Below are 12,317 nucleotides of genomic sequence, written 5' to 3'. Positions count from 1 at the left end.
CATGGAAATGGCTTTATGAAAGCAATGCTCAAGTAATGAAAGTTTGAATTGGAGAGATGAGAGTGTAATAAAAAGAGACGTGCAGAACACATTATGAATTATGCATTATGAATCACAGCCAAGCTGGCCCTGCCTACTATTGTTCCAAATGCACTCTGTATTTCTCTACCTTTGTTTTTGATCAAATTGCCCCAACTACCTCATACCCAGTGGCCTTTCCCCTTCTCACTGTGGATCCTTTAAAGCAAAACTCAGAAACCACCTACTTCTTGATTCCTGACTGCCTCAGAGAGAATACAGTCCTCCTTTCCAGCCCATTCGGATTACACACAGAATGACAAGAATCACACCAGTTATCCTTTTTACCTTCTCTACTAGATTGATTATATTTCTTCATATCCTTCCCATAACCCAGACGCCTAGTAAATAGAAAATTAAGGTTTGGATGCAAACAAAAGGCTTTCCGAGACAGGAGGTTGGTACATTTCCATCAGCATAATCCTTTAATAAGTGACTATATTAGCACTTGGTTCAAATGCTGAGACAGTGCTCTGGCTCAGCCTTAACTTAGGGGTATCAAAACCACACCCGGTGGGGTCCCCAGCAGAAGCCGACGAGCCGGAGGGTGTTGGGTAGCTCTTGCGCATGCTCATGCATTTTTCCTGGTCGATGTACAGGGAATTGGCTTTGACGGCCAGATCACACTCGAGGATGGCTTTGGTGTGGACCAGCCCCTGCAGGGTGTCCTCTGCATCCCTCAGGCGCTGCTGCAGGGTCTGGATGGTGTCGTCAACCTCGTGTACCTCGTTAACAAGGCTGCAGCATAAAGGAATCAGCATGGTTAGGTCAGCCTGTAGCTTACGCAACTCCAAGTACATCACATTGTAACCAGTGATGCAAAGCTCACATTTTCTTTACTTTAGGATATATTTATCAGCAAATGAGAGGTGCATGAAATTAATAAAATATAAAGAAATATAAAGAGAATGGTGACAATGAACCAATGGGAATGTAGATGTCCCGGGAGATAGAAAAGGATTTCATAATTATAGAAAAATATCCAGACCATTTTAAAATCATGATGCCAAGGCAATTCTATAGTTTCACAGAAATTCACAACTGGAAAACGAATTTAGAGAGGTCACCAAGCCCAGCTTCCTTGTTTTACAGGCTAGGAAATAGAGCCCAGGGGTTCATAAGCTGCCCTTTCCATCGACACGGGGCCCACATATGTTTGTAAGCTGTACCTGCTTATCCAGGAAGCTAAGAAGGAAATACAGAGATTCAGTGGCCATAATAAGAAACTGGGTCCCATTTCCTGGCCCCATTCCCCTCTCAGCTCCTTGAGACAGAAGAGTAGAAGCAGAGACCCAGGAAGACCCATCTCATCATCCGCAGACACATCCTGGAATATGCTTGCAATTTCTCGGACCTCAAGGGCTTCACTCTTGCTGTCCCCTAAGCTCAGAATGCTCCTAACCCATTCTTCATCCCGCTAATTTATCCCATCCTCAAATCCTAGGTGAATTAACACTTCTTCCAGAAGTCCCTCCCTTAACCCGCAGACCATCTGCTGCCCAGTGCTGTGACTTCCAAGAGGACCAAGGCTTTTACGGCACTCAGGGTCTTGTGATTGTCTGCTTGCAACATCTGCTGTCCTTGCCCGGGGCTGCATCTACAGCCGCTCTTGCAAAAATACAGGCGTGCAAAAATTAGTTATTGGGTGAAGACCAACTTTCATGCCCTAGGTGAAACGGAGGACGTCTTGGGAGGCAGGGAATTGCCCAAAGGTCTGAATCCATGGGATCTACTAAGAACAAGACCCAGACCCAAGGCAATAAAAAGGAAGGAAAGGCAGGACGGAGCCTGGAGCGTTCGCTTCCAAGCCACTTCTAGGTGGCCTAAGAAGAGGAAGGCGCTGGTAAAGGCCCCCATGTGAGCTGATTGAAGCAACAGGCCATGGGAACATATCCACGCTGTGAAACACCTTTCATCTTACAAGCGCTACTGTCTCCTGCTTTCCAATGGGGAGGGGAAGAATTAAAGTTTAAGTGCCAAAGTTTGGTTTTGTCTGGGGATGGTAAACACAAAATCTGAGAACTTATCAGAAAGCAAATTTCTTGTTATTGTTTAGGTCAAACTGAATTAAAAAAGAAAGCCTTTTTAAAGATCCCAGGGTATAAAATATCACTAGCAAAGAAACAGATCTTTGGTGAGGCTGCCACAGATGGCTGGTATTGGGATTTTTGATGGTGGATTGTTTACAATCACACGGGGCCTGCCTCTTGTCTCCCACCCTCCCTGGCTTCAACAGGTACCCTGAACCCCAACGTAGGAAACAGAGCAGGATGATATATGTGTCTTTACTCCTTTCAACCAAATACGAGTCTAGTGGAAATTTTATCTGGGAGGGAATGTTTGAAAATATACATGTCTTGCCGGGCGCGGTGGCTCACGCTTGTAATCCCAGCACTTTGGGAGGCCGAGGCGGGCGGATCGCGAGGTCAGGAGATCGAGACCACAGTGAAACCCCGTCTCTACTAAAAATACAGAAAATTAGCCGGGCGTGGTGGCGGGCCCCTGTAGTCCCAGCTGCTCGGAGAGGCTGAGGCAGGAGAATGGCGTGAACCCGGGAGGCGGAGCTTGCAGTGAGCCGAGATCGCGCCACTACACTCCAGCCTGGGCGACAGAGCGAGACTCTGTCTCAAAAAAAAAAAAAAAAAAAGAAAATATACATGTCAAAACATCAATGCTAAAAAAGAAAAAAAAATCAAGAGATATAGAACGTAGGCAGTGAGAACACTTGTTTTCACACTGCTGCATGGATACAGCTAGGGAATAATACGCTTCCACTTCTCTCAGTGTTGATTAGAAATGTATTTTTCGTCATCTTCAAGGCCCTATTTCACTCCCAGTTTCCTTATTCTTGGCTGATTGCAGGGAGCTATTCTGCTGAAGTCACTCTTTCTCTTTCTTTCTTCTTTTTTTTGGAATGACAGAACCACAAAATGTCTTGCATTCAAATATAAATAAAGCTACCACAGTTTATATATATATATATGTGCATATATGTATACATAAAGATTATTTAAGCAGAGCAGAGCCTGGTCTGTCTGGCCTGCCACCAAAAATGCCAAGAATGTTTAGAATCACTTTTGAAATAACTCGTTTAGAACATTTTTAAATAAAAGTGAGTCTTCAAATGAAAACAGCAATTTTTCTCAGTCCCCACTCCCCTTAGTTTATGATCTTTATTTTTTCTAAATCTAGACCGCCGAAGGGCTGCTCTCAGAACCATCCATTTAAAAAGGAAAGTAATCCCCTCCCCCAATAATAATCCTAAAGATTTTTGGCAAGGATATTTTAACAAGAAAACTTGACAGAAACAAAAGTAGGTTTTGTTCAAAAGTCAGTAAAGGAGCAGAGGAAATAGACATACCATGAAGTCGGCAGGAAGTGAAAGAAGCAAATTCTGTTTAGCAGGAAAAGGAAAAAAAAAAAAGAGTAAAAATCTTTCAGCTCCTCAGGAGAAGCTGTGAATGCCTCATTGTTTGATAATTCCAAAGTCCTATTAGACCACTACCCAAAACCCATTTTAAAAGCAACCCTGTGTTTGTCTAACAGCAGTATAAACAATTTATTTGTTCCCATCTCCACTTTTGATGACTCTGCAGAGATTTCTGGAGAATGAAACATCAGCTTAGCTTCTCCTAATAACGTTTACATAAAGTCAAAACTGGTGATCTAACTGTAATAGGCCAAGTGGGTGTGCGCTCACTGCTGGGTTCTTCTAAAGCAGAGAGGTGCCTCCAGCGGGCTGTCTAGGGGCCCATCTAGTCTCTGGAGTGGAGAGCTGCTTATCCTAAATAATGAGCTGTGCATGAAGAGGGGTTCTATGGAACCCACTTTGAAAAACATGCAGCCTGAGTGATCTCTTCTGTGGCTATGGCCTAGATAACAGCTCCACCAGGAGAAATACAGCTCATCCTGGAAATGAAGATCATGTGCGTACAACCTAAAGCACGCTTCACGGCACTCAACACAGACAACATGCGTGCTATACACGTAAGGTGTTTCATCATAATGATCTCCTCTGTGACCTTCAGTTTCATCCTCTGTGTGAGAGAGAGGAGCATGCAGCATTTACTTTGCCAACTCTTCTCGAATGAGATCAGGTACCTGACAGGGGGATGGTAAATGCATTACACGACATAAAAGACAGGAGAAAGGGAAGCAAATGGCTTGGTGGAATAGAACTCTGGGGTGAGACAGGCAAAGACTCAAACTGCAGCTCTCTCACCACTAAATGTGGCCTGCGCCAAGCCACTCACCCACTCCTGCCTCAGTTTCCTCACTTGTAATATGAAGGTAATGAATGAGATAGTATAAAGTGCTTAGGGCAGTGCCCAGCATCAAGTCAGGTTAAGAGATGGTAGCAGCTATTATTATCATTGCATTGATTATCGCCATCATTATCTTTACTATTATTATCATCATCAATGTTGGCCTCACAAGATCCCCCTTCCTTCCATTTCAGGAAATCCACTGTCTCAAACCACCACTTATTTCTTTGTTTTATCCTTAGGATTAATCCTTCAAGATAAGAGAATTTTATCGTGGAAGCAGAGCGAGTGGCATCTCCCCACTGCACCAGAAAGGCTTCTGGAGTTCACGCACTGCCACTTGGCTCCTGCAGTTGCTATCAAGTTGATTTACTTCTGCATGGAGCATTTTAGGACCTAAGAATAGCAATGATGAAACCCAGAAAGAAAAGGCAGACTCACAGGTATTGGGAAATTGGAAATGAAGCCAGATTGTGGCGGGGGTAGGGAGGGAATCTTGGCCAGTTCCTTACAAGTCCATCCCAAAATGAATCTTCAAAGTGAAAATAATAATAAAATCCATGTAGTGTTTAGTAGATAAACCGTGGGGTCAGATTCCTCCTGCTGTGTATATATAGGAGCTGTGCTCGATGAAGACCAGCTGGCTTTAATTTCTACTGAGAATGAAACACATTGAAATAAACTTAAATGAGATCCTCAGTCACAAAGACAGCAAATGAGTAGATAGGAGTCAGTGGAATTGGTACTGACAGTCCCTTTTCTGTTGCATTCCCCATGCTGAGAAATACACAGAAAGTCACAAACTGCTGCTTATAAGACAGGAGTTCTGGAAACTCCGAAGACTCCAAGGACGTGCGAAGGAACCCAAATAGCACACTGGCCTCCCTGAATGAGTTAAAGGCTTAATAGCACTTTTTTTGTGTGTAGCGTTGATGTCCTTTCCTTTTTTAAGGATTTGTGGTAAAATACACATAACATAAAATTTTAACCAATCTTAAGTGTACAGATCAGTGGCATTAAGTACATTCACACTGTTGGTGCAACCGTCACCGCCATCCATCTGCAGGACTGTTTCATCATCCCACACTGAAACTCTTCCGCATTCAACATCTCCCCATTACTACCATTCTCACAGAAGGCTCCTACACCATGTGTATGGCCAGAAAGCAGCTTTCTAAAGAGCCCGGCGCCACAGTCAGTCTGGTGGCCCTCCGAGCCAGCCCCGAGCCGTCCCCTCCCACCTTACCGTAGCTGAGCCATGTCTCGGCACAACTCAATATTCGGCCACCGCGTACGCTCGTCCAGTCTGGACTGAGCCACCTTCAGGAAGGCAGTCTTGTCCTTAATGGCCTTTTTGATGGATTCTATGGTCATTTCAGTCTGGAAAATCTCCTGCAGGGTCTGTGACAAAGAGAAGCAACCGCCTGAAGCTTTGGTGTGGTCCCTTCAACAACCCGCCTCCCACCTCTTGCCTGTCCACTCCATGTCCAGCACCTGCCTCGACCTCGCTGATGAGGAGGTCCCTTCACCTAGACCCTCCATCCTTCCTAGTCCTGCCCCAGGGAACCCACATGTCTCATTGGAGCTGGCATGCACCTGCTCTGGAGAGCGGGCGGCACCTCTCTCCCCAACCCTAGGCTCAGCGACCTCATTCTGGTAGCTGGAAATCAGCCAGAGTGGGAGTATTTCAACCAAAGAAATTGGCAAATGCTACAAATCAGGGGCTCCCTGCAAGCCGCCCCCAATGGCCGTTGTTAATTACTGACCAGCACACATCTGTGTTCTGATAAAAGTGAGGCTTTGAGTGGCCCTGATCTCCCTCCTCACATCTATATATCTGTGCGTCTCTTCCCACTTCCTCTTCCTACCAACTTGAGCGTTGCTTTCCTCCTCACAGAGGATTTCCCTTGCAGCAAATCCGGCTTAAGTTTCAGGGTACCTCACTTGCAACAGAGGAGTACTGGCAGTTTTGTATTCCTGATTTTGTATTCATTTTTTCTTAAAGAGGCCACTACCCCAAATTGCATAAACATGGATCCCCCTTTGGTTCTCCCTCCTCTTTCTCTGTAAAGAGAGTCCCTGTCCTATGCTCTGAAAAGCCTCCCTTCTCCTCGCATCTTGATCTCTGCACTCCCATAGCTCCACATCCTCCCCATTACTGTCCCTCTTCCTGGGTTCCCTTCCATGGCCTGGAGACACAACCAAGAATCATCTTTTTTTTTGAAACCCTTTGTTTTTACCACCACTCTCCCATCCAGTCCCAACTGAGTCCTCTGCCAAATGTATTCAACCATGGCTGTGCCCACTCCCTTCACTTCCCACCCACCCAGTTTCCCGGTGTCCCCTGGATCCTGTCTCTGGCCCTAGCTGCTGTCATGAAACTTCAGTTTCAAAGCTGACATCGAGGCCTCTCTGACACCTCCCTCTCCTTGAGACCCTCGTCTTATTTTCTCTGGCCAAGTGCTGTTCCAACTCCCTCCTTTCCAACTACTCCTCATTCCCTTCCAGTGCAAGGCTTTGTCCTTGGGTGATGTCTCTGCAATATCCTTTCTACACTACAGAGACCTCATGCGATCACAGATTTAGCACTTGTGTCATCCAGGCACTCCAGTCTGTCACTTGAGCTTTGACCTCTCTCCCAAGCTAAAAATCATTTCACTGTTTCTATCACTAAGGCCTTCTTCAGATACTATGTGCTCCATGAAACCATCTTGATCTCTTGCCAATGGAAACAACTGCCCCTTCTTGTAAACTGTGTTCACATTTCATCTGTGTTTCCAAGTTCTTTCTACACCTTTCTGGTGCAACTTCCCATTTTCTATGTGCATGTCTTGTCTCTAAGACATGAGATGTATGTACATCCCCGAGTGCCTAGAACAATACCTTGGGTGTACCTGTTAGGGCTGAATAGTGCCTCTTCCCCCAAAATTCCTGTGTTGAAGTACGAGTCACCAGTGCCTTAGAAGGTGACCATATTTGGAGATAGTGTCTCTGTGGGGGGTGATTAAGTTAAATGAGGTCTTTAGGGTGGCCCTAATACAATACAACTTTGGTGTCTTTATAAGCAGAGGAAATTTGGACACAGACACACACAGAGGGAAGATGATGTGAAGACACAGGGAGAAGGTGGCCATCTACAAGCTGAGGAGAGAGGCCTCAGAGAAAACCAACCCTGCCGGCACCTTGATCTCAGACTTCCAGCCTCCGTTAATTAATTTTCTCTCTCTCCAGTGCGAAATTAATTTCTACTGTGTAAGCCACACAGTCTGTGGTACTTTGAGTTAGGGCAGCCCTAGCAAACTAACATATCAGTAAATAAAAATTTGTTGAAGAAGGAATTCTGTCACACCGGCCTTCTAAAAGGCCTTTAGAATGTCTTCTTACAATTGTCTGACCCCATTAACCTTCTCATCAGCGTCTTCTACAACCTGTCTTCAACCTACTTTTCCACGTTCCTCTTCCAGGACACAAACCATCTACACCAACCACACACCAGACTCTTTACAGACCTCAACTCATCCTCTGATTTGCTGTCTCCAAGGCTTTCTTCAAGATGTGGCCCCACCTGGAATGTTCACTTCTCCCTCCAAACCCCCAAAACACTTTTGTATTTGTTATTTGATAATCATGATTTGCAATATTCTGTTTGTATTGTTTATGAGCTTTTCATATGCAAGTATTTCTTCCCTGTAATGTAAACTTCCTAAGAACAAAAACTACATTCAATGCTTCTCTCTGCCCTTCACAGCATGGAGCACACTGTCTGGCTCAACTAATATTTGTTGCCTAAAGCAGGCACCATGAGAAGGAAAGGCAAATCACTGCAGCCTGAGAAAATGTGATGCCCTCAACTGGGTAAAACCATCATAGGCAACATGGCTCACGGTGCAAGGTTCTTAAAAATGAGAAACAGCATTGCTTGCTTCAGCAGCACATATACTAAAATTGGAATGATACAGAGAAGGTTGGCATGGCCCCTGAGCAAGGACGACATGCAAATTCATGAAACGTTACATATTTTTTACTATAGGTAACAACAATACATTATATAGTTTCAAATAGCTAGAGGGAGGATATTGAATGTTTCCAACACAAAGAAATGATCGGTGTTTGAGAGGATGGATATGCTCGCTCATTACCCTGACCTGATCACCATACATTAAATGTATCAAAACATCACTGTCCACCCATGAATATGTACAATTATTTTTTGTCAATTTTAAAAAATAAGACACAACAAACTATATGCAGCATAATCCACAGAAACAGTAAGAGCTCTCAGACTGATATTAAGGAAAGGAAGAGCTCCTTGTTTATCTTGAAACATATGAATTCTGCTGGACTCCTTCATTTTATAGTCATTGTAAAACTCTTAGGCTTACAGCACTTAAAATTTTTCAATATCAGAGACACTTTGAACTACCTAACAGTTTCCTGTATTTGGTTTTGTATTCCAGAAAAGGGGTCTGAAATAATTTAACAGAAAACATTTCTACCATATGTTCTAATAATGAATTCACTTCCTAGCTATATACAGTGATTCATTAAACTTTAATAATAATATTTTTGTTTCTATTAAAGACTAAGAACCTTTCATTACATAGTGCCTTCTTTGTGTTTCAAATACCAGTGGATTCCAATTTCATTTTGACACCTGGCTACCTGGCTGAAATAAATGGCACGCTTTGTGCTGTTTTAAATTTTTCTTGCTCTGTGTGGCCCGGCTGTCACATGCCTATGGTGCCTCTCTGGGAGTGGTGAGAGATTTGTGGTCCCAGAGCACACTGCTCTGTCCAGGTCAGCTAAGGGGTACCACTGGCGGTTGATTTACCTTTGCTAAGTGCATCTGAATCTTATTCTTAGCATCTGCAGTCTCAGCAATGCGATTGGTGAAAGACAAGTTCACTTTGTTGAATTGATTCCACATCTCATTGGCAGTCACAACCAAGAGGTTTTCAATGTCATCTCTTAGCTTAGTGGAAGCTGACCGTTCACTCTGGAAGCGGAGAATATTGTCATCTGTAAATTTGGCCTAGGATTCGGGCACTGAGACACTGAAAAAGAGAAGCAGAGGCAGACGACAGTGAGAGTGATGAATCAGCCTACAGGATCGCTAGGCCACTATTTATCCTGTGAGAGAGAAACCCCCAGGTCGCTGATCCTAGCTTCATTATATAAATGTAAATATCAGAGTGAGGCTTATTTTAAACTTTCCTTAAGTATTCCTTATTTTACTGCTAATCAGTTTTCTATATATCTAAAGCATAAGCTAGTTCTTCTGCCAGTTTCAGGGGCAAAAGGATTAATGAATGATGTGAATGTGTAGGTTCATTATAAATGTGTCACACATCACATCAATAAGCATATGACAAAATACTCAACCTCAGGGGTAATCAAAGAAGCATTAATGAAAACAGCCTACTAAGGAAATATTAGCAAAAGTAGACAGAATGATCATTTGCAGTGCTGGCGAGCATATTTAGAAAAAGTTTCTCTGGTATCCTGCAGATGAGAATGTTGAATTAGTACAACCTTCCTGGAGGGTAAAGAGGCAACACAAACCAAGAGCCTTTCATTCAAATGTGGAAAACCCAGAAATTCCACTTCTAGAAATGTATTATAAGGAAACAATGTACCCAAGGATATACGTGTGAGGATATTCCTTTCAGCCATATTTATGCTGATCCCCGAAAAACGAGAAACAACCTAAACGCTCAAAAGTTTAAAACAAAAAGGTTGATTATGGTACATTCAAAAAAGTAATCCATATACCAGGCAAATTCATGTTAAAATAGAATATTTATTTTACAATGTTACTGAAAAATCAGACAGGCTATATTTCAACTGCGTGCATTGTATGGTATGTGAATTTCACCTCAATCAAGTTAACTTTTTTAAGGGAGTGGCTGGAAGAGACCATGGATCCTGACCAAAATTGCTTCCAGGGGCCTGGCAAAGAAACCACTGATGGGGTAAGCTGAACAAGCTGTGGTAGGAAAGGCATCAAGCTGTTTTCAGCCTGTATCCCACAGCGTCCAGGGCATGCTATACAATGGCAACGTGTGGCTTGTCTGTGTTTTTCTTTTTTTTTCTTTTTCTCTTTTTTGGAGACAGAGTCTCACTCTGTCACCCAGGCTGGAGAGCAGTGGCACGATCTCAGCTCACTGCAACCTCTCCTCCCAAGTTCAAGCGATTCTCCTGCCTCAGCCTCCTCAGTAGCTGGGATTATAGGCACCCACCACCACGACTGGCTAATTTTTGTATTTTTAGTAGAGACGGGGTTTCACCATGTTGGTCAGGCTGGTCTCGAACTCCTGACCTCAACTGATCCTCCCACCTCAGCCTCCCAAAGTGCAAGGATTACAGGTGTGAGCCACTGCACCCGGCCTTGTCTGTGTTTTTCTAGGACTTCTGCATCAGGCAGCGTTATTTTCATAGTTAGAAAATATAAACAACAAATATTCCTTTACAAAAGAATTCAGGATGCAATGATCAAGGCCTGACCACAGAACGTGCTTGCTTACTGGAGACTTGTCCAAAGCTGGGTGTGTTTCCCACCTTCAGATATCTTACTATGCTTTCCCTTCTAACCTGTAAGCTGTGTGCTTTCGAAAGGAGAAAGAGTTAAATGTCATCGAAATCACGGCAGTAGCATGTGCCTGACTTACGTTGCATTGACCCTCTCCACTCCGCGGAAGTAGCCAACACCATCTGACATGTTGTGCAGGTGGTGGCATTTGTTGTCAATCTGGTAAGCCATCTGCTTGTCACTCAGGTTGTTCTCCAGCTCATGCTGGGACGCTCTGTCGGCCCTATAACACAGAGTCAGGAAGTGGAGCTTCACACTCAGGTGACAATGTCCTGCAAGGACACATGAGTGACCTTCCATATTGGGACCTCTCTCACTGTTGCTCTCACCATCTCTCCCTCTTCACACAATGTTCAATTTCTCAGTCAAAACGAGTACTCTCTGGACATGCCCATCCATGTACGTCGCTGGGACCCTAACTCCCACCTTGTCTACACTTCTCCTTTCATAGGGTGGGATGGAAGTGGATAGAGCAGGTGAAGATAAACAGGGGTCCAGGATCTGCAGCCCCAGCTGGGGCCCGTCTTTCTAACACACACAAACTCTTCCAGACAGGACACAGGTTCAAAGTAATCTGTCCACATCTGTGCCTTCCATTCCTTCCTTTTCCTTTTCCTTTTCTACATCTCAGCTCCCTTTTCCTCCATTATTTAAATGTAAATCCCCAAGAAATCATGAGGCCTTTATAGCCGAGCCTCCTGCCATCCATTGGTAATCTTGGTTTGTGGTCGTGCTATGGCTAAGAAGTTTGCCAGGAGATAAAAACCAAGGATCAAAATTAACCTCCAGGGCAGGAGTGAGAGAGGGCTTCAGCAGAGATCGGGAACTAATGGTCCACCCAGGCTCACACACTCCAGCAACCACCCTGCTGGAAGGAAGAGGCCTCGGTGAGCTCTGAGATGTGTGGTCTTGCCTGCACTGCCAGGCAGACAGGGGACCCATGGCTTATTACCAAAGACAGACCCTGGGGGCAGGCATGGGTGACAGGTGAGCCACATGGAAGACTTCATTGGACAAATAATTACTGTGCCTCCTACGTGGCAGACACCATTCTGCGAGCCCAGGATGCATCAGTGGACAACACCAACATCTCTTCTCTAAGGAGCCGACATGCTTCTGGGAGGGGACAGCACATTCAATGCATCGGCAATTTGTGTGGTTCGAAGAACAGTGCTAAAAACAAGGCAGGAAAAAAGAGACCAGGACTGTGGTCATGATTTTAAAAAGGATGGCCAGAATAGGTCTCAGTGACATTGAGCAAAGACATAAAAAAGGGGGAATCAGATCATGCAGGGCCCTAATGGACATGGGAATGAGTCAGGTTTTCCCTTGAGTAAAATTGGAGGCCATTGACTTACAAGTTAAAAGGATCATTCTGGTGCTGG

General features: G+C 44.3%; 1 protein-coding gene and 1 non-coding gene across 2 annotated transcripts; one reads left to right on the top strand and one right to left on the bottom strand.

Moving 5' to 3' along the window:
* Positions 1-588: 588 nt before the first annotated feature.
* Positions 589-11,103, bottom strand: LOC116464627 (tektin-3-like; the record flags this gene model as incomplete). The annotated part of the gene is made up of 6 exons (XM_058435131.1): positions 11,012-11,103; positions 9,175-9,397; positions 5,590-5,744; positions 3,440-3,472; positions 1,568-1,687; positions 589-816 (listed from the first exon to the last, which is right to left on the bottom strand). Coding segments are annotated over exons 2-6 (632 nt in total), but the record flags the coding sequence as incomplete, so codon positions are not given.
* LOC116464628 (U6 spliceosomal RNA) lies at positions 8,263-8,365 on the top strand. The gene has a single exon (XR_004246962.1). It is a non-coding gene; the product is annotated as a U6 spliceosomal RNA (small nuclear RNA).
* Positions 11,104-12,317: the final 1,214 nt, after the last annotated feature.

Source organism: Hylobates moloch, unplaced genomic scaffold (assembly GCF_009828535.3).
Source record: "Hylobates moloch isolate HMO894 unplaced genomic scaffold, HMol_V3 SCAFFOLD_1143, whole genome shotgun sequence".
Taxonomy (NCBI): domain Eukaryota; kingdom Metazoa; phylum Chordata; class Mammalia; order Primates; family Hylobatidae; genus Hylobates; species Hylobates moloch.
Note: the sequence above shows the minus strand (reverse complement) of the source record. Positions and strands in the feature narration are given on the sequence as shown.